Here is a 26676-nt window from a genome sequence, read left to right on the forward strand (position 1 = left end):
TACACTGTAACACGACTCCGGGAGGCCAAAAGTTCTCAATATTGAGTGACGTACAGAAGAAGGTTTATATATTTTTCCACAAAGAGTTTCGTCAATGCTCAGCGGTTAAATGAAGCCCATATCAGCAGAAAAAAAGCAGATTTCCACAGTATCCTGCCGTAGCAGCTTGCGGACGTTACAATAACTACACAGTACCTGCTGACCCTTGTTGCGGTCCGTAGTGCTTTCCTCTTTCCCTCAACAGAAACAGTCGCGTCACCGTGTCCCATACGACCGCGATCGCGTTTGCCAGAAAATGTTTGTGAGAAGCACGGCTCTGAATTTTAAATGACTGAAAGCGTCTTGGAGGAAGGGCTTGGAGATACAGCCCGACAGCCATTGCTTGGAAACCCGGACGCCTCATTCCGTAAGTCGGGCATAGAAGAAACTGCAAGCTCTACTATCTTGCCACGGAAGATGTTAATCCACATCTGGATTAAAAATTCACAGCAACACCCGTGTGTTATAAAGGGATGAGCTGTATTAATCTCTGTAACAATATTTGCATGATTATTGTTAGTTTGTTTCGTTTTATTGTTGGATAAAATGCTCAGAATTATCATGGGTTTGATGGCACGTGATTTTACTTGTAACCTGGAGCAGAAATATCAATATCAGTTGTTTTCTTAAGTAGTTTGTGTTTGTTGTTGCAATAAACTTAATTTACGTGTTAAATAAATGTTTAAATGAGCGCACAGCGTGATACAAACTCGTTGCCATAAACGTGCCCAAAATACTTCATAACGGTTACATTTTTCTTGCATTTTGTGTAACGTTTGCATGATCTCTTTTTACAGTTGCTTTACCTTGTTTTATCATACAAGCGATGTAGCACCATAAGTATATTTAAAAATGAAATTTAAGTTCGCTTTAAAATAGCTGATGAGCTACAATACACTGTAGCACACAAGTTCCACATATGTAATTGATAAAGTTTAACATTTTATGTCACAAACCCACTAACACCGCAAATATTAGGTATGATTTGATGAAAAAACCTTTAAGGTGAAAAAGGAAATAATATGCATACAAGCAAAAGTGTAAATTTAAATGTGTATTAACATGTCACACATATTTCTGACTCGATTTCTACTTTGTTATGCATTTTATGGACAAAAACCCAAACAGTGCAGTAAACTCAATATTTTGGACTTCCAGGAATCAAGGACAAGATTAATTTTTTGCTTTTTATTTCCAGATTTCTATTCACCATCCAGGGTGTACCCTGCCTTGTGCCTGTTGCTAGCTCTCCAATGACCATGTATGGATAAAGCAGTTAGAAAATAGACAGATGAATGTTGCAATGAAAGGACATTCCTGTTTTACTAGATGTCAAAATGTGTTTTGCAGGTAAGAATGGAAGGAATTTTGATGAAGAAGATGGGCAAACCAGATTCTCCTATGAAGAAGCGATTGAAGAAACAGGTACGAGAAATACTTAAAGACCAGTCAGACAGCCTACTGTATGGATAAATATCATAGAAACACTAAAAACAATAAAATAAAGGGTACTAACTGAGATCTTGTACAGTTAACGATGGCTTTTTTGTTTATGAATGCTCAGGCTTAAATATTACTAGCAGGCGGCAAAACAGCAGTGTCATTTAAACGAAATGGCAAACTCTTATGAAAAACTTGGGTTCCTCTTCACAGCCCTCAGAGTTCTTTCATTGTTCTTCCTCATCAAGTATTAAGTTATCAAGACATTTTTAGAAAGAAAAAAATCAAGGGATTGAGAAGGTAACTTCTTCACTTGAACGGTTAGGTGGAGTTTACATATCCAGAGTACACTGGAATCAATGGGAAAAAAAACCCAGATACTTGTTCCCCAACGTCCACTAATGCCTTGGATCTTCTTTTAGGTTTTTAATTAAATGTTCAATGAAGAAAAAAGAGATATAAGAGAGAGGTAATATATTAGTGCTCTATATTTTTGGAAAATTATTAAATACTGGTTAATATTTCCAAAGTCTAGGGGGCTACTTTCAGTTTAATATGTATATGACATGTACTATTACGGGTTTGCAAATATTTTATTTACTGTATCAGCAAATTCCTTACTGTGAATTATAAAAATATTGGAATAGCCACTAAACTGTATTGTGTAATGGCTGTCGCCAGACCTTGTTCCTACAAATGTAGTGTTAAACTAGATGAATGCAGTTAGGCTGGACCCATGTGATCGTAGGTGATCATAATTACTTACGGCACGTCGCGCAGTTTCACGCAGTGACAAGGGGAAATCCTGCAGAAGCAGTCTCTTCAGCTGTACAGGGTTACTTTGTTCCAGTATCTCCCAGTTTCTTCAGATGCTTTAACACCTACTGTATGCTTCTCTTTTCAGAGGAAGGCCTTTTCAACAGCAGATATGACAGTACCCTGTAAAAGTGTTTTTAAGTCCATACACGCATTCCCTTTAAACTTCATATGCCCTGGTTAAAGGGCCTTATTTCATCTTGGCAGAAGCTATTACACGTGTTTAATCTGAACATTATGATGGTGCTTTTTTCCGTCTTTCCCTCCTTCTCCCACGGCAGGGTTTGGTCTGTTCCACGGTGCTCTGTTGGTAGTGTGCGGATGGGCCAATGCCAGCGATGCGGTGGAGATCCTCTGCGTTTCTTTCCTGTTGCCTACCGCACGCTGCGACCTGCTGCTCAGCTCCTCCGACATGGGGCTGCTCACGGCCAGCATCTTTCTAGGTACACCGTACTGAATCTGAGTGACCGCTGTTCATTTGCACCTGTGCTTGTGTTTGCCTCATGTTTACAGCTGTTGGCAATATATGTGTGTGCTCTATATTCTTAGGCAAATGATAACGTTAAGTATAGGTTTGTATTTCCAGACTCCAGGGGTCTACTTTCAGTTTAATGTGTACAGTATATGGCATGCTATTACAGGTTTGTAAATATTGTATTTACTGTATCGGTAAAATTCCTTACTGTGAATTGTGAAAAATATTAGAGATCCAGAGGCACATTTCTTAGTAGTAAAAGCAATGCCACCTTCTGAAGCCAGGGCTATTCTGTTCTCCATAACAAACAAAAAACATTTAAATTGCACAGTGAACTGCAGAACCATGTAACCTATGCTAGATCAGATATTCCAAATGAAAAGATAAAATCACTCAATAACGATCATCTCAATAATATCTTAAATCTTATTTAAGATGAATTTTTAGGGAATCTTACTCCCTTCCCACATGCTGATGCTCATTACAATGCGTAAACTCACATATTTGGAAACAACAAATGGCAGAGGGAAAAACTCTATCCTCTCGCACTCCTTTTTAATACACTAGAAGACTTTCAACTACTAGTAACAGCTAAATATACAAGAAAGTGGCACTTGTGTAAATCCTCACTTCATATTTAAAAAAAAAAACTCTCTAGAGTATTGCCTTGGAAAATTCTGGACATTAATCCTGTTAAGTAAAACTTGAAACTCAAGAAACTGGATGGAGCTTGGAATTTGTCTGCACTGTATTCTGTGAGAAAGCAAACAATGAAGATTAGAGAGATGGATTGCTTTCCACTGGGATGTGCTTCTGTGTCTTCCACTGCAGGGATGATGGTTGGGGGTTATGTGTGGGGCTACCTGGCTGACCAGAGGGGGCGCCGCAGAGTCCTCGTTCTCTCTCTGACTGTGAATGGTGTTTTTGGAGCACTGGCAAGTCTGGCTCCTATGTTTTGGCTGTTTCTTCTGCTGCGTTTCGTCAGTGGTGTTGGGTAAGCGTCGGTGTCAGAATCGGTGAGCTAGTGAACAAGATAGGGGCTTATCATGGTGGTCTTGACGTGGGTCTGTTTCCGTCAGTGATGAAAGCTTGTTCCTGTGGCGGCCCAGGGTCCTAACCTTCACCAAACACCCATGGACTCCTTTAATACACTGTAGAATTTCAGCACTGCTGTCTAAGGAAGGCTTAGGATGTTCTGTCTCTTTCTACATGCTAATTATACATGATGCGGTTCCATTAAAACTCACTTCTACTGTCAAGGAATCATACTGCTGTATTTCTTCATTTTATAGCATTTTAGAGATTTGAAAATGAATAAAAAATCATTATCCAGCAATGTCAAATGCAAACTGGAGATCTGTAGATTGCCAAACCTGCAGGATTGCCTTGGAGATTTTAGAAAATAAGCTGTTGGGACAGTTTCGACGTTGCGCATATAGCTCGTTGCCTCTCATGCACTTCTGCAGGATTTTGCGTGAGCTTAAGGCTCACAAATGTGCACCTGACTAAGAGAAAAGAAGCTGTGAAAAGCGTGCTACGAAGTATTATTATCCAGTTAAAACCGCACAATTGTCTGTGTTCTCCGTGCTCATGCTGGCCTTTTTCCCCTGCAGGGTTGGAGGCTCCATTCCGGTCATCTTCTCCTACTTCTCCGAGTTCCAGCCACGCACCCGCAGAGGAGCTATGATCAGCGCCTTAGCCACTTTCTGGATGGCCGGAAACATACTAGCAGCAGGTATCGGATCGGGAGTACTCCGGTCTTCTCCTCTTTGTTACCCGTTAACAGCAGTAATTGAAGAAAATACGTGTTTTAAAAAGATTTTAAGAAGGTAACAATGGCTCTGGAAGCTGAACCCTGGACTGCAGTGGGTATTTATTAACTACCAAATGTACTCTCTCAGTATGTTGTTGCCGTATGTATGTTAACATGCACACTAGTCTGTGATCATTTAGTCACTGGTTGATCCATGAAAGAATACTGAATGACTGTTGAAGAAATTAGTATCCATCTTGTTACAGTTTATTACTGTGACAGAAACCATAGTCTAAAGAAAGGTTCCCCCTCAAGCTTTCCCAAAGTAGAAAGGAGCTAAAGCTTTGTAACAGTGAAACTGGACAGGGGGAAGAATCCAGGCAAGTTGGATTTAACAAGTGTTGAACTCCGGTATGCAATGGCATTTAGCAGGCTTTTCTTGTTCAATGAGTGTCCTGGGATCTGTACTACAGCTCTGCATAGATGTGCTTCATTAGGCTATCGATTGAGGTTGAAATGCTGAGCAGCTTCTGTTTTTACTTCAGTTAGAACATATTGACCATTGTGATCAATGTTAGCTGAAGGACAGATGAACACTTAGGCAGCTCTTACAGAATTCAGGTCACATATTGCACTCATTGTTTAACTGCATGACATTATTCAAGGTGAATAGTACAAAAGTAATTTGAGAGAAGCACAAAAAAATACAGTGTGTCAGACACAGTCAGCAAATTAGAACAAAGATAATCGAAACATTTTTTCCCACCTGTATATCAGTTTCTTTTGTTCCATTCTTTTTCAACTTCATTCATTAATCATAAGGATATGCACAAGATCCATGCTATTTATTCAACTAGAAGTAGATTAAGTCTGTTCAACGTCTTGTCAAAGTCTGTGCCTGTGGAGGATGGCATATTTTGCTCTTAACTGTGAGCTGTCATCACAGGCTTGGCTTGGCTGGTGATTCCAAGCACTTCCCTGAGTCTCCAGCTGGGGTCTCTGCAGTTCCAGAGCTGGAGGCTGTTTGTGGTGCTGTGCTCCATCCCCAGCCTCTCCTCGGCTCTTGTGTTTGGACTGGTTATGCCGGAGAGTCCCAAGTTCCTTATGGAGGTACGGAACTGAAATTGAGCAAAGCTTTTGTCTATCGTCATTTCCCCCTCCCAGCTAGGGGCTGTAATTAAGTCCATACATGTCCTCAGTTCTGTCCTATCACGCTTAACACTTGAACCAAAGTGGATGGAGCTCTCTTGAGATTCCTAGCAATATCTGTTGCAGCTTGTGTGACCTTCCTAGTCCATCCATATGATGGGGTGGCCAAGATCAGACCTGGAGAAGCGCAGTCCAGCATGTCTCATAGGTGACTCTTAATTCATGAGTTTGTAAAGATAAATTAGCATGATTGTACTTACTGTTCTCCCCCCCACACACACACACTCCGTTTTGTTAAAAGTGAGATTTCTATAAGTATAGGTTTATTCCATGCTGAAAAAAAGAAGAAAAAAAACACAATGTTTCGGCCGTGGAGCCTTCTTCAGGTGTCAATTCTGGACATTAATCCTGTTAAGTAAAACTTGAAACTCAAGAAACTGGATGGAGCTTGGAATTCGTCTGCGCTGTATTCTGTGAGAAAGCAAACAATGAAGATTAGAGAGATGAATTGCTTTCCACTGGGATGTGCTACTGTGTTTTCCACTGCAGGGATGATGGTTGGGGGTTATGTGTGTGACACCCGAAGAAGGCTCCATGGCCGAAACGTTGTGTTTTCTTTCTTCTTTTTTTCAGCATGGAATAAACCTATTACTTGTTCCTTTTCAGCCTACGCATGCTGACACAGCTCCCCACCTGAACTTTTCTTTAAATATGTTTAAGGTTCACAGTGTGGAATGTGTGAGGCATGGAAGTGCTGTGATTTACTACCGGGATTAATATAAATGTATGACACTAAAATGCTTCCCTGCTGTACCTCCTCCTTAAAAGCTCTTGATATGAAGTCTTTGTGCTTGAATGTATTAATAAACACAGCAAAACACCAGAACTAGAGGTTTTCAGCTTCTTTTGGTGAAAGACACCCTTTTAAGATATCCCTCCTCATACTGTATGTGTCCTTGATCTATGCATAATTTTAAATTGAAGCCTTTAAATATTGCTAAAATGTTAAAAGCAGAACTGCAGGTGTGAAAAGTACATTGCCCTCTGGTTGATACTCCCCCTGAACAATGAGATAGACAGACTTAGGGCACATTTTTATAATAGCAGTGTGAAGGGTGTAGATACTTCTTTCTGTTTTGGACAAGTTCAGGTCTGCTGTTGACGTTCCTTGTACATTATTGCACAGGCTGGACGAGAAGCTGAAGCCATCGCAGTCTTTCAGAAGATGTTTATGTTCAATCACAGAGGCGATACCAAGCCTTTTCCGGTAAGCAGTTTGGTTTTGCTGCTAACTGTTTTTTTTAATAATGATCAGGTTAGTGCACAAGTTTCTCACACCAGTTCAATTTATATGGGAAGAGCTTTTCCATGAGGCAAACCACATTTATAAAAACACGTGTGCAAGGAACACGGCAAAAATCTTCAACATGAACTGTGGAGAATGGCATTGCTGTAGTGCCATTATTATTGGCTGCTTATTCAAAATTATGCAGAATGCTTATGTAAAGGAATAATAAAGTCAAATTACCAATGTTTGGTCTCCTGGTTCAGGTAAAAAAAATTAAAAGAATAATTTAATCCAGTGTTCCAAAAATCCATAAAAAGAAAAGAAATATTCTGGCACATGTACATAAATAATTTCACTAATGGTGACCCCTAATGTTGTTTATCTAATCATAGATTCTATTAATTATTCAGTCAGCAAAATACAGTATATTTTTTCTGGGACAAACAATGGCTCCTAAAAGAACATCACATTCTTCTTGCTCCATAGAAAGAGAGAGAGAAGGAGAGAGAGATGTATTTCTTTCGCCACTCTGTTCTCATTTTTTAAAGAGCTTTTACCGTTTATCTTGCTGTGCTATTTTTATTTTGGCCTTTTCCTTTCTTTGCTAAGTTGCATGACACATTTCCTGCATCTAAAATGCTGTGTTGCACAAATTCCTTTTAAAAGCCAAGGCAAGCCTAATTAAGCACAGGAATCCAGAAAGATGTAATGCCCAGAATTGTTGCGTTGCTGTTGGCATCATGCATGTGTACCAAGGGGTTTAGAACATCAGGATAATTTTAATAGACTGAGCAAATTTCATTACCTGCTGTGAATCAAGAGTCAGATGTTTCAACTTTTTGATAACAACGTGTAAGACCTTCATTTTTGCCAGCTCTTTGGATGTCTAGATTTCTCGAGCTTGGGAAGGAATATAAAACAGGCACTTATTAATTAAATACCCAACCTCTTATATCAAAAAGGAGGTAGAACGGAGATTCTGATTGTCAGTGTTTTAAGAGCAGAGGACACATATACCTTATATTATGTTCCAAGATGTATTGGATGTGAAATGGTTTAAAGATAAATGACAGAATTTAGGTGGTTTTAATCTTTTTCAGACCTGTAATATATTCTCTTGCTTGGCTGCGTGACAGGACTTTAAAACGGGCAGTGCTGATCTATCGGGTTCTCTTCGAAAACTGGCTTCTGCTTCTCTCTCTTACTACTTTCTACCCTCTAGTGGCATTCTTTGGTATTGCAGCAGATGGAGCTTCCCCTTGAGGTAGGAAAACCTATTCTGGAGGCTGGTGGTGGGGTGGGTTCTTCTTTTCTGATGAAATGGTCTATAAAGGATCTAGAAAAGGACCCTTTCGACACACTGCTGCAGAGCAGCGTCTTCTGAGGGTGACTCGTGGCAGTCATCAGGCACTCACTGCCTTGCTACACTGCAGGTTAGGAGAAAAAACGCTTAGCTAAATGAAGGGGAACTTCAGGTAGGCCAAGCAGAGCAAGCCCAGAATTTTATTTTTCTGAGGACACCGGGCTCAACACCCCTGCTCTGCCCTGTGGATGGTGCTATGGGATCATTCATGTGCCTACAGCGCAGAGGTCCTAGTTACCATACTGGGGCCTTGGTTTGGCAGTTCTGGTTCAGACTGAAGAGTGCCACGCTGGTCCAACAGCAACCACTTACAGCACTGAGCGAAGCACGCTTTCTTCGAGAACTCTCATCCTGGCGCTGACCAACAGCAGCCTTGTTAAGCCTCTTTGACTCTGTATAGAAGAACCTGAAGACGGCTTCATAGCTGATGTTGCTTATTCTTCTTTCATTTTACTTTATTCAACATTGTTACTGATTTTCTAAAAAAATGTTTGGTGAGTCCCTTTATCTAATGAGGTAGTCACTCCCTTCCTTCAGGAGCTCTCTGGTTTAAAGACCAGCAGAGGTATGGTTGGTATGAATCCAGGGGCATAAAATTAAGACAACAGTTATGGACACAAAACCGCACTTTATAAAAGAAGTGGTTCTACATATTACAGCTTCTGGCTTTTATTGTTTTCTGTTGACATAAAACCTGGCTATGACTGTCAGTGATTTTAATTCCATCTAAAGAGACCAACCAGCATTCTTCTAGATCAGCCAGTAAATGGATAAGAAGGGGCCTTGTTGCTTCTTTCAACAACGGACAAAATGTCACGTTTTACAAGTTTAAGACTGCCTTCAATAATTTTATGTTTCTAAATGTCTGCAGATAACAGCCTCAAGAAATAATTACAGAAAGCTCAAAACACTGTTTAAAAAGGGTGATTTAAATACATTTGTCATTTTTTAATTAATTGTGTTAGCATCTTAAACAAAATAAGGTAATGCAATGATTTCTTTTCAATGAAGATTGCAGTCCAAGCACTAAGTGTCTGGAAGATAATTACTAAAACACACACAGGAACTATGGGAGGCATTAATGGAGGCTGTTCTATGGTTGTAACTAATTTGTTGTTTTTCTCTCCCACAGATATCAGGATTACACATTGTTTCTGGATCTCATGAAGAACACGTAGTACCCAACACAAAACTACACAAGCTCATCCACACACTTACAGAGGTAAATCGTGTACTCAGCTGAGTGGGAGAAGTCAGAAATGCTTGCATTTGTGGTTGTATCCAGGGGCTAATTGCAGTTTGCTTTTAGCCAGTCTTTTCACCCTGTTTTCAGACTAGCATAGGCTTTTTAAAAAAACATGTTTTAAATTACAGGCTCCCCTTTACTTCCGCTTTGGAAGAGACTTATAAAAAAACATCATTGAATTTTTTGCACTGTACCAGTCAGATTCGGAGTTCGTTTCCTTTCTAAGAAAGGACTGTTGAGAGAAAGAAGAGCTGTGTTCTGCTACTGAACTAACTGCTTTTATTTGTCTTTCAGGGCTTGAGTCCCATTGGCAAACTCTTTACTACCCCACTAACATCACAGAGTGTCATTCTCTTTGTCATATTCTTCAGCATATCATTTGGGTATGTTTGCAGGCCTACTCTCTACACTCAACTGTGTTCCTTTTTTGCTTTGAACCAGTTAGCTTTTATTTTACAGTTCTGAGCGGCGGTTTATTCTTTGTACACAGAGCATTAACATTAACGCATCACTGGCAAAACCTCAGGTGCGCAGATGAGTCTAGCAGTGGGGTCAAATCCTCTTTAAGCAGTGAATCAGATTTTTGTAGACCACCCTGATGGACATCAGCGAGTGTGATGCGGACATGCAGAGCGCTAAGCAAAGTGTTGTGTAAAACGGACCCATCAATGGAGAGGTACAAGTGTGATGCTCTAGACTAGATGGCCACCTGACTGCATGTTGCTGCATTGATCACGTCCCGGATACTCAGCTGCTGCCCTTCCTCATAGACCAGTGAACTCATACATGCTTATTGAGGTGAAATAGGACAGGACTGAGCACATATCACAGGACTGAATTTGCTTCCCAGTGTTAAGCCTGCATCACCGATGAAAAGCTCGTATTGACTTCCAACTTGTGACTTTCACGGTAGACCCCTCCTGTTGATCGTTCCTGTAGATGATATTATCAGCATAATGAATTATGAACTTGAACTTGCTACAGAAATTGAAATTTTTCTGAGAATGCTGTGCGCTTCTTGCTGTTGTATTCTTTTGACACAGTATATTTTACAGGTCTTTATGGTGGCATTTTCTCCATTCTGTATGTGCATGTGGCTTTGGAGGTCCATTTAAGAACTGAAATAGTTTTAATGGCATGTTTGTGTGGTGTAGCTGTTTACCTGTATAAATGATTAGTTATTAGGCCATTGTGGTCAAATACTCCATCAGAAAACCACATGAACAAAGTGCAAAGAAATTGCAATGACCAAGGATAGAAGATAGAAGATATTGAGGAAAGTTTTTTTTTAAATAGTATGTTTTTTAATTTATAGTTTAAATTAAAAAAGGGTAACTTGTTACATTATAGGCTTTCACTTTAAGGGAAACTAGATCAGATCGCACTGGAAAGTAGACGAGGATCTTCGCCATGACACTAGTGCGTTAATATAAATGAGCAGCTCAGCATTTGTCTCACTGTCCTGCCTTGCGTGGGTAGGTATTACGGCCTCTGGATGTGGTTTCCAGAGCTGTTCAAGAGGACGGAGGATGGAGGCTCCCCTTGCTCCAACATGTCCCGTTCCTCCAGTGTTCACCCTGAGAACCACACCTGTTATCCTGTCAAAACTGCAGGTGGGCGTGCTCGCCGCCGAGTTGACCATGTCTAGAACAAATGTATAGCTGTGACCTCTTACACTGTCACATGGCCTTGCTTCATTTGAAATTGTCTGTTTTCAGCAGTTCTTTCTAGTAATTCTATAAAACTGTTCATGAATCCATACAACAATTCCATTGTTACACAGCAGAAAGACATTGTTGTATGTTCTGCATGGGGTGAAGGGAGGAAAGAGGAGCAGTATCATTGCTCTAAATCTTGATTGGCTGGTCTGTTCATTGGCTGGTCTTCTGTTTATTTACAGTGTATATGGAGGGCTTTGTCACAGCTGCTGCCAATCTGCCAGGCAACATCCTTACCATCCTGCTAATGGACACTGTGGGAGGAAAGGTCTTAATTTGTGAGTATTGGGAAAGATCAACCAGAATTCAAGGTTTTCCCATGACACTGTCATAAATGGTTTAACTGTATGCTGAGGGACCGTTTTAAAACTAAGTACGTTGGAAAATAGAAGGGTTTGATCTTCACATTTTTACTATAGAACCTGGTAAGTTTGCAACAACATACATATTGGTGAAATGTCATTTTTTTTGAGCAGTCACTATGAATATCTAAGACCTTCTTAACCCTAGATGTTTTGATAAGTGGAGTGGGCTGTGGCAGCAAGGGCTTTTTTGGGGTTAAGTGATGGCTTGTTTTAATATCGTATTGCTTTGTATTGCTGTGCATCATTGGGTCTGTCCTGGTTGTAGCCTTCAGCCTGCTGGTGTCAGGAGTTAGTGTCTTTTTCATCTGGGTGGTGAAGACCAAGCTGCAGAGCCTGGCCATGTCGTGTTTGTTCAGTGCTGTCTCCGTCATCTCATGGAACGCGCTGGATGTCATTGGCGTGGAGCTCTACCCCACACAGCTGAGGTGAGCGAAGATCGGTTTCTGAGACAGCTCTGACTTTTAGTTTGTTGAGAGGGTCTCTGTGAACTTTGTACATACCTTTCCTGCAGAAGATGCAATATTTTATAAGGTGGACATTGAGAACTGGTTTGAACTGGATTGGAAGAATGCTGGACACAAGGGCTACTATGTCCTTCTATACTGTTATATAGGAATGTGTGTTACGAACTTAAATAACCACTATATTAAAATAAGTTATTTTTAGCAAATAGGGAGGAGGGAAGATGTGTGTGATTTTGGAACACTGCCAATCTTGTAAGCACAGGGAAGCATGATAGATAACAGAAAAATATTTAAGGACTGTTCTAGTTAAATAAGCTTGTGAAAAATACAGCATTTCCGTGTTTCGCTCGCATGCGCATGAAATAAAAACTTTTTAACTTCTGAGACAAACTCCTGACTGTCTTTTAAGGGGAAGCAGGGAAAAATTTCTCCAACAAGTTGCAGGAGGGTTTTCAGTTTTTCAGGCCTTTTTCAGCTGCTAAAAAGATAAATCCCTCAGGATATTGACCAACAAGCAAAGGAGACTTTGTCTTGCCCTGCTATCAAACTGATTCACAACTGGTTCTGTTCCTTTTCAAAAACACAAGATTGCAGCAGAGACAAAAGGGGCCAGTTCTTGCTGAATTGCAAAATGTCTCGTACAGAAATCAAAACCCTTAACTTGTAGTCAATGAAAATGTGAGGCCTCATCTTTTACATTAAATGTGTAAGTTAGTACCCTAATTCTTTTCTTCCCTTTTACCATTGCCCAAACAATGGGGAACAAACCATCTTCATTTGATACTTTTAGTTTCTGGCCTTAAATTAACTTGTACTCTGGCACTTATCCCAGGTCTGGAAGGATTCAGTTTGAATGGCTTATAAAATGATATAAGAATGGTATAATGTGCTTCTCTTGCAGCCTGAAGATCGCAGATGCTTGTTCAAAAACCTCCGTGCTGGCTGAAGGGTCTTCTCTTACCTTTCAGGTCTTCAGCTCTTGGATTCTTCACCGGTGTGGGCCGAGTGGCAGCCGTTCTCGGTAACCTGGTGTTTGGTCAACTCTTAGACACCAGCTGTGCTATTCCAATCCTGCTGGTGGCAGCTCTCTTATTCAGCGGAGGGCTTTCAGCAATACTGCTGCCTCGGACCCTACAAACAGAGCTCACATGAAGGAAGACCAAGAACCTGCAACCCTTGACTTCAGGCTTTTGCCTTCAGTAAAAACACCTGGACCCTTTACTTTATAGGTTTTGTATTCTGTAATAAAACTAGTTTTATTTCTATTTTGGCTTTAACTTTACTTGGGTAAAAAAAGCTCCATTCTAGAATGGGAAATGCTGGTTATTTCTATTTGCCAAGGTCAAACCACTATCTGAAGAACTCTGTATTCAGAATCAAGAATTAGAAATTGGTATATCTGAAGCCGTTCTAAAAATCCACTTTACAAATTAAGGTTTCTAACATATGCAAATGTTTTTTAAAGGAACCCACAACAATTTGAAATTTTTAGGTACCATTATGAGCCCCAAACCTATTCAACCTGTAGATTACATTACAGGTAATTACATTTATGGAATGCAATTGTGAATGGTTTAATCTTAGCAATATTTAGGTCCAATTGCATAGTGGTTTAATAAGACTGCTTGCAAGCATACTTTGCAAAAAAAAAAAGTGATATTCAATTAGTCCCAGAAATACAACCTAAAAAAGCAAGAGAATGCTGGTAGGTACCCACAATATGCACAATAGTCCACTCATCTGGTAAGCATCAGGTTTCTTCACAGCAATAGCCTTTACTCTGCAAAGCTATTTGATGGTCATTTTCAATCTCGGCTACAGTAAATGTTCAGATTTATGGGGAAATTCATATGATGAAAATGCAAAATGTTGTAATTGACATCACCAATTTAAATGTTGCTGCACTTCATACTTTTAGCTACCCACCTTTCAACTTGCAAAAAGTAATTTCTTAAAAAGGAGGAAAATAAAATGCATATTCAACCAGAAAGCCAGGAAGGAGGAAGGTTATGCCAACAATAAAATGGATCATTGGCCAAGATATTCCAGGTAAAGGGTACAAGGAGTACATCATGACCATGGTTTAAGAGAAGGAATTGCAACTGCAAATTGCTTTTAGACCTTACACTTCTGTAACATTGTAGGCCGTTAAACCTAGGAGACTGAACAAAAGAGGCATAAAATCCTAGTGCCAATTGTTTGGTGCTTAATCCTAAGGATGCTGCATCCATAAGCTTAATGGCTTTGGCCAGCTTTTCAAGTTCTTTGAATCTTCACTTTTCTACTAGCATACATGAGTTATGAATGCTCTGTACTTGTAGCTTTTAATACCCGTCATGCCAAGAGCACCAGCTTTTAAACTTGAGCTTCACAGATTTAGTGCTTCCCTGTTAATAAACTGCAATTGACAAAACTGAAATGCCCCAGCTCCAATCGGTACATGACAAAAGGTAGTATCCACTCTTGGTGGAAAAAGAACCTTGTCTGCTGAAGTACAGGTTAGAAACTGCAGTTCTGGAAATCGCCAGATACAACTGGAGAACTCAAGTGTCAACTTGAAATGGCATGTGGGTGCATTTTACAAACCAGTACAATCAAGTAATGCTTCAACACCTTTATTTGTGCCCAACATCAGTAGAACATCATACTCCACATCTGTAGGTAACCGCAGCAAAGTTTGCAGACCACAATGAGGTAGAGACCTTAGAACACTAAAAAGCAGCTGGGCTAGGCAACATCGCAACAAGCTCAGCAGGAGAAAAAAAAAATAAAAAAAGATCTTTGGCACACTGCTTCAGATTAACCTAAAAGGGAGGGGTGGGAGGGGAACAAAAGCTGCATTAGGTCAACTCTAGCTCCTAGTACATTCTAGGGAATCTAAAAGTTCTCTACATTCAACAGTAAACAAGCAACATCTCAAAAAAAAAAGGGGGTCATGGTCATAATAACACCTGCCCTTCTGCGGATGTACAAAAAGAAAAGTGATTAAAAACCACTAAATCTACCCCTCTCAAGTGCAAATTAAAAAGTGAAACTTGATTAAAACTATATACAGAAATCCAAGTCAATATCCAGTCCAGTTTCATTTCCATAAATCTAATCATTTGAATTGAAAAAAAAACTGATATTCTACCAACAGCCCCAGACACGCATGGGGGAGGGGAAAAAATAATTTAAAAGCCGCCAGGTAGATTTCCTTTTCAGATTCTCCCCATGTTGTCACGACTTAAAACTGTTGTGTAAAAAGAACTGGTAAAAAACGGCGTAAAAATTTCTGAAATGCAACTGGTTAAATTAATCCCAACTCTCATCTTCCAAAGTAAAAAACACCAGCTGGCTGCACATGAAAACAGCAGACCAGATGGAGAGAAAAAAATTTAAAGGCACTGTATGGCAACTGCCAAAGTGAAAGGCAATGATACTTGCATTATTGTTCATCAATATGCAAGGTATGAGGGAAAAAAAAAAGAAGCTTGTTAAAAATCAAGGAGAAGGCGTTTGCATCAACACCTGAACCCTGGCCTGGATCTCTCCAGCTGTGGCGACGAGTCTGGGAACTGCATAATGATGGGCCCCTGTCACCCGAAAATGTCACTGTGCACAGTGCCATTGTGAATAAGTAAACAGCAAAAAAGTAGCAAGTGCAAGTGAACTTTCTACAGTATTCTCTTGGGAAGTCCTCCTAGAAATGCTGTCCCCCTGGTCGAGGAACCAGCACTCTCTCCACGCTGGGTTCCACAGAAACCCCTTCTACAGCAGGAACTACAGCATCCATGCTTCAGCTTAACTGGAGTCACGGTTCTTTTGGTTGCGCATCAGCGGGCGATGGTTACTGAGGATGTCCATCGAGTGCTGCCAGTGCCAGCAGGAGCGACAGTAGTACTTAAAGCATGCCTGGGGAACACAAGAAAAACACTCGTGAGGACATGGCTAAAACCAGCTTATTGCCCCCCCCTCAAGATTCAGGTAATTCTCTTGGGGAAACTACCAGATTGAGTACAGATCACATACCAAAACATGGTCAACCCCTTAGAATTGTACTTCACATCACTTTCCCCACTAAGAGAATCAATTTCCTTCCATACAGCTCAACTGTCTCCTTTCAGTAACGTGGGATAAAGGCAAAAATGTTCCTTCACCTGATCTCTACAGAAGAATGGACCTGGCTGGCGATTGCACACTTGGCACATTGAGTCTTCTAGGTATGGGTCGATCTGAACCTGAGGAACACAAAATATTTGTTTTAATTCCCCATGGAACCCAACTCGTGAGCTTCTGTTCACACATTAGGCCAAACAAATACAAAAAAAAAGATGCCTCCTTACCTTCTTTGTGAACTTGGAGGTTTTGATCTCCACAAAAGCTGCACTAACTGCCTTCAGGTAACTACGCTGGCTGTTGAATGTCACACGCCCAGAGCCTGATTGTAGAAAAAGGAAGTTTAGGTTTCACTGAAGGACTCAAACTTAAAGCCGTCCATCAGGTTGACAATTTGCAGTTAAGAGAAAAATGAAGGCTGCCTTAAGGGTTTCAGAATCAAGGGAGCTGCACATCACTTCCACTGCAACAAGGCACTGTTTCAACTCAAGTCAGCTTGAGGTACTGTCCACTTAACAGATCAACCAAACCAATAGACCCAAATGAGCAGTTTAGGAAGCAATTGGATTTTAAAATGACCAACTAAGCCAATCAGAACCAGTTTGTCTTTGGCTATATAAGCACCCAGGAAGGGTCCCTGGTACTATTTGGGTGGGTGAATATAGCTAACCTTGTAGACGGCCAGAATTCATCTTTACCTATTGGATATTTGTGCTTGTCGGTATCAATCCCAGCATATATCACTCCTCCAAACAAGTCATTCATGATGGTGGCTAGGGCCTCTGCATTGAGCATCCCATGCAGAGCCCCTACAAACACAGTCTTGCTGGGGTCCAGCCGTTGAGAAGAACAGCGTGCAAAATTACTGTCCGAGATGACCCATGGAATAACCTGCACCTGCAGAGCACGGGAAGACCAACAGCACAGCTTCACAAGAGGTTTCTCCCCCGAAACTAAAATACTGACATGCTCAGGGATGACTGAAACCGCTTGCCAACTGAGCTTAGTTTTAAGTTGTAGAGGAGTCATCCCCAATTGAAGTTGGGGTCAAATGTAATGTTTTTTGTAAATTGTGCTGGAATAATGGATGCAAACAAGAGGCCCTTCAGCCCCATGTAGCACATCTGGTATTTAGCAGTTAATCCCAGGTGTTTCCTGGAAGAAGCCAGGACATTATCTTCAACGTGGTGGGGAAGTTTGGAACAAACTCCAACAATCTTCTCCAAAGTCAAATGTGCAAGGCAAGTTCCTTGCAAGATGGATTCTCTCAGATAAAAACATGTGCATTGAGGGGTTTTGAGCTACCACTTCAAAAACCACTGGAAAAAAGAGCAGGTAAAGATGTTCAAGACAGTGGGAGCAATGAGAGAAACTGGATTCAATCCCACTTACATCCTTGCAGCGCATCCTTCGGCTGGACATCTTGAAGAAGTACTCGCTTAGGTCATCTGGGTTGAGCAGGTCCTGAGTGCAGGCCTGGAGCAGGGCACGTACAGACTTCTCCGACTCAAACACCAGGTATACGTACCCTGCCAGACAGCATGCAGTCACTTCAGAGCCCAGAACCCTCCCCCCTCCATCCACTGCATAGACCTGCTGCTGCACACATTCTCCGCATAGCGCGAAGATATGGCAGGGGATTTTCAACAGAACAATGTTTGCATGTTCCAGAGGGTGAAAAAAACATTCTTGAAGTCATTATACAAATTCAAAAGGGAAACTAGTCCAATGTCCTTTAGACACTTGGCAGCAATGTTGAAAACATTTCTGGAAAAGAAAAAAAAAGATGTATGCATTTCCTAGTATTGCACATGAGCAGTTGTAAAACTGTTTCTTTAGAGACATTTAGCCAAAGCAGCAAATCTAAAGAGGATGTTGCTTTCATATTTTCAGTGTTGCCATTAGTAGTCCATGCAGGTACCCACCTTCCCACACATCTACAGTACTGCCTTTATTAGTCCGTGCAGGTAGCCATCTTTTCACCCAAGTGTCACCTCAGACGGTCCCCTTGGAGTGCTTAAGAAAATTAAGACCTACCTACATTTTATTACCTTTTGGCATATTACCTTTCGGTGGGCAACGAGGGTGCTTGCCATCCTTACCAGGCCACTCAACACTCAGGGGCCCAAACACACGAAACGTGCTGATCAGTCCAGCTGGAGAGAAGACGTTCAGCCTCAGTTAACAGGCCATCAAGGCAACATTGCTGCACAGGTTTACACCTGAGTTACATCATAACTAAGCGGATGTCACAACGTGACTGGTTCATCGCAAAGCCAACCCAAACTAGTTCAGCATAAAAGGTATGTTCTAAAAGCTTTAGTGCTTTGTTTTTGCCCTTCATTAACTTTAAGACCAAGCCCTTTGGATAGGTAAGCAGAGGAACTACCTTCAGTGATATCCCAAGGTACTCCACCAAGGAAGACCTTACAAGAATACAGAGGGTTCTTGTAGTTTCTTGGAGGCAGCTGTCCACTCCAGGTGAAGGTGGCTTCATTCACAGCTGAGGAACATCACAGAGCAAAAACCCATCACAGAAGTTATCACACCAGCATACCACTTTGGATTTCCAAATTTACAAACGCCATGCCAGTCTTCAGAAATGTAATGCACTGAATCAAATGTTACAAGGTTACGAAGAAAAGGGGAACCATTTTCTGCTAGGCAACAAATAGATCCAGGGCTGCTAATCTGACAGGGATGCATCGGTAAGAGACCATGACAAACCCAAGTGGACTTTACCTGCAGCCTGCCTGTGCAACCTGGCCTCTCTCTCAATGCTGAAAGGACCATCCGGACTGTCCAACAGGTCCCAGCTGGGCCACACTGACGCCCCAGGCCATCGCTTAGCCAGACTGGTGGGGGTGGTGACATTGGCAGCAGAAGCCAGGGAGAGTTGGTCCTGGTCAAGACGAGAGCCCCCATCCAGCTTCAGGGGGTCTTTCTGCATGTTCCCCATCAGGAAAGGCAAGGGAGGGGAGATCCTCAAGGAGGACTGTAGAAAATAACAGCTTTAAATCCCAAATGACTTTGGCAGAGAAATGTTAATTCCAAGAACCCCACCTACCCCTAACATGGTTTCAAGAACCTGAACATGTCAAATCAAGTTACTAGAATGAAAAGCCACCAAGAATAATAGAACAAGACTTGAGACCCAGGTTATCTTGGAACCAGAAAAGGTACAGCTAATGTCCTCCGAGAACTCCACTTACAAGCAGGTCACAAAGATGGTCCGACCCAGAGCTGAAGCCACTCAGCTCCGAGTCCGCTGGGCTGCTGGAGCGCGAGTCGAGCAGAGACCGCGACTCCAGGCGCGAGTTCCGGGGGGCCATGCCTGGAAACCGATCCAGAAAGTCTGTTCCGATGGGATCCAAGGGTGGTAAGCCAAGGGGTTTGCCCAGTATGTTGCCAAGAGGGCTGTTCAGCATGCCTAACACTGGGGGAAGACAAATGGAACCAGGGACCAAAAGTGATTAACAGGCATCTGCTCAGTTCCACAAGTTTTCCTGAATAGATCCTCTATGAGTGGACAAAGGATTATGCAACAGCATAGTTTTGAAACGTGCAGTAACCTAAACTATCCCAAAAAAAAAAGCTGCCAATCCATGGGCTAATCCAGTCATTTAATAGTTTCAGTCACAAGGCAAAATTGCACCGCCTGTCAACACTCACTCCAAATGCTCCTATATTAAACTGAGAACTTAACCCCTGGTTACAACAGGCATCAAGCATCCCAGTTTACAAGTTACCAATTGCAGAAGCCCTTAAAACAAACCTATCAAGTTTTGAAACTCAAATAAGATGTCAGCTGCAGGAACCTGGCCATTACAGAAATGCAGGAGTTTTAAGGGGAGATTTTTCAAATGACATTAGTCGTGTACACAGCTTTTTTTATACCCCCGAGAGCTGGCTAAATTAAAAAAATCCTACAGACTACCTAAAAAGGCTAATACCTCAAAGGTATGTAATACTTAACCCCTGTGAATAACCCCTAATATTTAGATGCAAGCAGCCAAAATTATACCAAGACTGTCAAAACATTGTAAATGGAGGCAGATTTCACAACTAAGATTGCCAAATTCATATCACTTGACCAACCATTTTCTTGTTAAAACAAGCTACCCTTTATATATCTGTCAGTGCGTTCTACTGTTCCAATTCTAAATCGGACCATTTAACAAAGGATAATGGGTTAAAAGCATCCTGTATATTTAAAAATAATGGAAGCAGATCATAGACGACTCATGCCATTCAGAGCAAGATGTACATCACAGACAGTTGTACACGTTTTAAATAGCACATTTAAATAATTCACTCAAAAACACCATTTGGACTAAAACTCTTAAAGTAATGATGGTCCCTTAGGCTGTACCAGACCCCCACAAGCTGTTACCAGTTCACATGATTGGATGCTGATTGAGATGTTAAACCTGAAACAAAGCATCGTAAACAATCAGCTGAGTGAATAAATTAAGAAATTGATCTTCGTACAAGTCCCTATTGAATTGGTTTCTTGAAACAATGTGCTTATTTTACAGTACTGAACACGTAGCACTTTTTTACATTTTTAAACTACTTGCCATCAAGATTAAGAACACGGAGTCTTTGCTATAAAAAGACATCTAACAAACCTCCTTATGCGTCTTAGGACTTTTAGAATAGGGATTCTTACTGCAACAGTGCATGACTCAGCTACAGCGGAGACAGGGTTTTAAACGTGTTACACAAAAATCAGATGCCATGGAGTCACTACCTGGAAAGCCATTTCATGAATTTCAATTGCTAGTGGCCAGCCTAAGAGGCCTGGTATGCCCCCACCCCCTAAAGAACAAGTTTCTGAAGCTGGAAACCACCATTTGAACTACAGAAATCACAAAAGGTACTGGCAGGACACAGAAACTACCTAGTAATTAAGGGAAAGTTACAGAATTCACTTCTGAGAGTAGTAACCTGTATTTTACCACCAGGACCTGCACTGAGTGCTACAGTGAGTTAGTTAAAGGAACAATATTCCTCAGGCAGATGCCGAAGACGGCCTAAATCAGAGGCACTTTCAAGAGCAGAGACGAGTACCAAGTGAAGCATCTTCGATTGGTCCTGTACCCATCTTTAAAGTCAACAGTCACTACACAAATCTATATAGAGCGATGGAGGTAATGAGATTGCTTTTTACAGCCCATCAAAGCTAGCAGGGATGCATTTAACCTTGTGACATTAGGATGCTGCTTGAACCTACAATAAGGGGGAAGAGTCTTTCACAAAGTTAAAAAATACACCAAACAGGGATGCTGCTCACTTTGGATCGTGGGAACTTACAGGCTAAGCACAGTTCTTTCTAGAAAGAGCGTCAGAAATAGGTCTGTCTCTGCACAACCCACATCTGTTGGGGAGCTAGCCAGAGCAGCAATTCAGCTACTGAATTTCACAAACTATACCATAATCCTCAGATTGTTCAGAACAGACCATTTACAGCTTATGCTATTAGGAAAAAAAATAGTCACCTCCCCTAATCTCCGAAAGGCACCTTAAGCAAATGGTATCAGTTAAAATCGCCACATCACGATAGCCCATTTGCCAGATTTGTACTTACTAGAGGGACTGCTGGTCTGGGCCGAGGTTTCAGTATCTGGATTGCTCCACGGACGGTCCCACCCAGACAGGCTGAGGGACTGAAGGCCTAAACCCAGGTCGTTGACATCAGGTAGGACCCGAGAGGATTCCTGTGTTGTGCTGGGGAAAAGCATCCTGCTACCAACTGCAGACGCGTCCGAGTCCTGCAGGTCTGCGAGTGTGGAGAGAACAGTGTTCAAGCACCAGCTCGGGAAGTTAAGCAGAGAAGAAAAATCCTATTTGTAAAAATAACACAAAAAAAAAAAGACAGGCAGCTACTCTCCCTCAGGTCTGCCAGAAACTCGAGTAGCTAACCTGCGACTGTGCCTGGTGTGGCTGCCATGCATCTCCGTCTGCATCACTGACCCACCTAGCATGTGACCCGGGTGCTGATGCACTCGCACACTCCTGCTAATGACATCACCCCCTCCTTTCCACTTGCAACAGCATGCAATAACAAATGAAATTCCTTAGAAATTTCACTCCCAGACCGAGAATCACGCAGTGTGCTCTGAAGCTCCAGCGCTGTCTAGCCTACTTTCCCATTCGGTGTGCAGCTCAAGAAGCAGCGGCAGCTGGGAAATAAAGGAGATCTCCCTGCTGTACTGTGCTGGCTCCAGCCTGCCAGCGGCACAGGCAGTCAGCTGCTGCTGCCGTCTGATCAGAAGTTGGAGAACGAGCTATTTGCACCGCCAGCTCCCGATTGCTCTTCAGAGCTGGACTGTCTCCAATTGCTAGCTACAGCCCTGATTCAGCAACTCCAGTCTGAGAAGAAAAAATCTGCTCACATAATCACTTTGCTTCAACTTGGATGTCACTGCCCATCTGGCACTGCATTGTTTACCATATATTAGACAGTCTTCTGAAGTATAGACTATTGGGGCACAACAATAACTATAAAACACCTGAATAAGACATGGTGGATCAGAAGGCAAAAAACTAGAACTTAATCTAGAGATTAATGCATGTCAGCCCTCCGTGCTAACAGTTGTAACAAACCTCCTGTAAGAGCTTGTGAAACTCCTAAAGCATTTCCAAGTACACCAAGGATGGCAACCCCTTCCCCAGTGGGCTCACAAAGCAGTGGAAGTGGCATTAATGTTTGTGTTGTTGGGGGGGGGGGGGGGGGGGGGGCTGCAAGAAATTACATCTAAAAAGTAAAAAAAAAAAGTCAAAAACATCAAGAGACGCAAAACTTGAATCCTTACAGTTTAAAACTGGTTGCCTTCTCTTTTTGGACCCATTACAGTAACAGCAGTTGCCGCAGACAAGACAGCGCAGCATGAATCAGCTGTAATAGGTGGCCGACAAAGCAAGCCTTTATTTCAGAGTGCCTGCCAAGCCTGCCATTTTGACGCAAATAAGGAAATTCAGAAGAAATGGGATGATTCCAGTACTGAGCCTACCAAAGTTACCTTGAGAGGAAAATAAATGAACAAGTACAAAGTGTTCTACCATCCAATAAGCGGATTTCAAACCTTCATTTATGCAGAAACCCCAAAAATGTAGCTATATTTACAAACGCATTTCAACCTAAAACCAAATTTAGTGGATGCTGTTCATCACACTCAGTATATTTTTTGTCCATTAGCTATAGTTTACAAGCTTAGTCTTACATTATACATTTCAATTCTGGCAAAATATTGTCAGGATGTTTTGATCAACATCAAATGAAAGACCCACTCAATGGGCAAACCAAAACAAATGAGTTACACTCCAGGATCAGGGTGACCTATGAACTGTGCTTGAGGGATTAAGGCAAAACACCACTACAGACATTAAGTGAAAGGAACCCACAAGCTACAAAAAGATTTTCAAATGAATCATCAAAAATGTAAGGCACTTCAAATATCTAGCTGGATCATGATCTGAACATGCATTTTGTCAGATGGCTTTAATGCTCTGCACAACTGCAAGGATTAATGGATGCTACAGACATCTGGAACTTCAATTAAGGAAAATTTCAGATGAAAGACCACAAAAATTGGTTTGGATGATCCCAATTTACTCTTAACACAACTGCACCTAGAAGAAAGGGAACAGAGCTCTTGAAAGATTCATTGTAAAGTTAAACTCAAGTTTAATCTTTCTAATCCTTAGAACCTCTTCAGCTTTCATACCTCCTTGAGGGCCACACTGGGATATTACAAGACTGCACTAAGTTAATTTTCTAGCCTTCTAATTCCACCCCTGCAACTCACATTATTTTGCATTATTTAATCATTAGGCCAACAACAAGTATGACCTGCTTTAAAAATGAATATTGTAAACTCCTTAAGGCCAATGAAATGGTAGGCTTCTCAAAGTAACAAGAATGAAAACCCTTGTCCCCACCACCACATTTCCAGTCCTTCAAGGAACAGAGGAGTTTACCACTGAGGTTGTCACGCTTTGTCTTGGTGATGGGTGTAGTGCACACCCCAGTAAAGTCCAGCGAGTTCCCCAGCATGGTGTTCATTTTACGAAAGATATCCGCGTTACTGCACGTTGACAAGGCTGGAGCCTCAGAGTCCCAGTGATCATGAGCTCTGGTCAGATCTTCCTTCTGTGGAAACCACAAGAAAATGACCACCATACAACACACATTAAAAACAATTCAGTTTTACTTAAAGATTAATAAATGCTATGTGGAATTTTGAATTAAGATATGCTCTTAAAAAAATTACTAACCGGACAAGCAGTTTCAGTTATAATTCAGTATTTTTATTAACTTGCAAGCCCCTTTCAAAACGAACAAAAAAAAACTTTCCTTAGGAAGGAATATTATTTTATACCCATCTACTACATAGAAAAAAATGAAAGCTTCAGTATAGTTTTTGGACACTTTCTGGGATCACTTAATCGTTTAGACCTTAAAAATTTTAATTGGTTAAAAAAACCTTAGTATGCAGAGCAAAATTCATAGCCTACCCTCACCTGCAATGGAAAAACGTTTTGGGCATGCGTACCATGTAAAGAAAAAATTGGGAACTTCTGGAAAATCTAGATATGCACGGAAAAGGCATGGTTATTGCGACTTCGTTGAAGTCAACGGTTATTCCTTAGTTGACCGCTCAAGACGGCCATACACCACTTAATCCTGCATGTCAAAAACATTCACTCTTCCATTATTCACGTAACGTACTGCCCTTGCATCAAGCGACACACAAAGAGCGAACTACACCATTCCACTAACACAATACTACTTCATTAAAGAACTGCGAAATAACTGCCGACGGAGGTCAATGTAATAGACTTACAAAAGTTAAACGCTGTTTGAAGCGTTACATTACGTACTACTTCAGCTGTAACAACTAATGATGGCGGTATTGCTGGTTTATTACAGTTACCGACTTATGAGCGCATTCTGCGGCGGCTTCAAACACGTACAGACCAACATTAGCAACACTTCCCAACTCGCGGACCTGAAGTTACATCAAGCAGGCCGAGAAAACGCTCGCCGGAGTTTCTTACACCACGAGTTACGTCGTCTGTCGCTAGGCGTGTCGGAAAAAAGCGCACCGTTTGCGTTTGCGCACATTTCGTAAATTGTTACTTTAATAAGCAACGTTCACACTACTTTTGTTGGGTGGCTGGTTTGACTTTCAGAATTGCATTCTAGAAAATAATGACCACACCCCAAAAAAATAGCATTCCATTTGTAAACACCGAAGAGTAGTGTCTGGCAAAATCGTGAAAAAACACCCGTTAAAATCACGGACAGATGTTAACGCAAAACCACAAGAGCTACAGGGAGACTACACCGCAAACACTTACCAAAGAGAAAGCCATGATAAAACAAAGGTTTCTATTCGAGAACCCACAAAGAGAAGTTTCTTTAAACAGTGTTTGCGATAACCGTCTGACTTCTACTTATACCCTCCAAATTAAAATACAGAAATCTGATTGACCAAATGTGCGTCAGCTGACCAGTAGCTTCAACGTCTAATCGTTTATTTAAAGGGGAAGCAATGAAGCGTTATTTCACGAAGAGCAGTTCACTCTTTATTAACGTTTTGTTGTTGGAATTATCATTCGACAGTTTCGCAAGAGTAGCTGTTGCTGTTGTTAAAGTAATTGTTTTGGGAAATTGACTTATTAAAAGCACGCATGCACAGGCTACACTCGCATATAGACAGCATTATAAATTCTGGATCAAATAGGTGTTGAAGTCTGAATTTTAACAAATCATTGCTCAGGCATCTTATTGCATAAAGCTATATTTTGTTAGGTATGGACGTGTGGCACAGTGGTTAGCATTTCTGATTCGTAGTGCAAGGACCCTGGGTCCTACTCCTGGTGTGCTATTTGCATGGAGTTTGTATGTTCTCCTCATGTTTGCAAGGGTTTCCTTCAGGTGCTCCAGTTTCCTCTTGCTGTCAAATGACACAGGTTAATCGGTTAATTGGATTCTGTAAAACTGGCCCTGGTGTGAATGTGTGCGTTTGTGTCTGCATGTGTCCCGCGATAGACTGGTGTCCCATCCAGGGTGTACCCTGCCTTTCACCCATTGCTTGCTGGGATAGGCTCTGGCTGTGACATTGCGCTGGATCAAGAAGTTTAGAAAATGGATGGATGTAAGCTATGACTCGACAAATCAATTTACAGTACGTTATGTTACTGAAAACAAAAGTTGAGCATGGATTATCAATAGTACTAAACCAAAGTTTGTTTAGTTCTTGCTTACACCTGTTTTGTAAAATAAATAGATTTCTCTGCATCTCAAAGCAATCAGCAATGCTAAGATTTCATTTAAACTTCTGCATCTTCTTTGGTGCTGAGTCAACTTCTTCACTGTCTCCTCTTTTCAGACATAAATGGACCTAAACTTAATTTTTATTGTATCCTGTGTTCCCGAATGATTTTTGAGTCT

The 26676-nt window shown here is 41.4% G+C and overlaps 2 protein-coding genes across 4 annotated transcripts; one reads left to right on the top strand and one right to left on the bottom strand.

Moving 5' to 3' along the window:
* Window positions 1–227: 227 nt before the first annotated feature.
* sv2 (synaptic vesicle glycoprotein 2) lies at window positions 228–13381 on the top strand. Of its 3 annotated transcripts, XM_088920798.1 has the most exons (15): window positions 277–406; window positions 1238–1300; window positions 1390–1464; window positions 2577–2738; window positions 3602–3764; window positions 4384–4505; window positions 5470–5633; window positions 6859–6939; window positions 8183–8224; window positions 9456–9545; window positions 9864–9952; window positions 11049–11182; window positions 11470–11565; window positions 11918–12077; window positions 13085–13381. In XM_088920798.1, the coding sequence occupies exons 4-15, from the start codon at window positions 2708–2710 to the stop codon at window positions 13266–13268; spliced, it is 1356 nt and encodes a 451-aa protein (XP_088776924.1). In that variant the 5' UTR covers window positions 277–406; window positions 1238–1300; window positions 1390–1464; window positions 2577–2707; the 3' UTR covers window positions 13269–13381. The 3 variants fall into 3 exon arrangements, with proteins under 3 accessions (XP_088776923.1, XP_088776922.1, XP_088776924.1); XM_088920796.1 differs by lacking the exon at window positions 1238–1300 and having other exon boundaries at window positions 229–406; XM_088920797.1 differs by lacking the exons at window positions 1238–1300; window positions 8183–8224 and having other exon boundaries at window positions 228–406.
* Window positions 13382–15749: 2368 nt separating this feature from the next.
* On the bottom strand, window positions 15750–25595 carry cpeb1a (cytoplasmic polyadenylation element binding protein 1a). Its single transcript, XM_088920799.1, has 12 exons — window positions 25581–25595; window positions 24198–24369; window positions 21805–21996; window positions 19427–19650; window positions 18957–19209; window positions 18604–18717; window positions 18266–18370; window positions 17607–17743; window positions 16913–17111; window positions 16442–16536; window positions 16256–16336; window positions 15750–16010 (listed from the first exon to the last, which is right to left on the bottom strand). Exons 1-12 carry the CDS (start codon window positions 25593–25595, stop codon window positions 15900–15902), a joined length of 1698 nt encoding a protein of 565 aa, XP_088776925.1. The 3' UTR covers window positions 15750–15899.
* Between the last annotated feature and the right edge of the window lie 1081 nt (window positions 25596–26676).

The sequence above is a fragment of the Atractosteus spatula genome, chromosome 7, assembly GCF_055471065.1.
Source record: "Atractosteus spatula isolate fAtrSpa1 chromosome 7, fAtrSpa1.hap1, whole genome shotgun sequence".
Lineage (NCBI taxonomy): Eukaryota > Metazoa > Chordata > Actinopteri > Semionotiformes > Lepisosteidae > Atractosteus > Atractosteus spatula.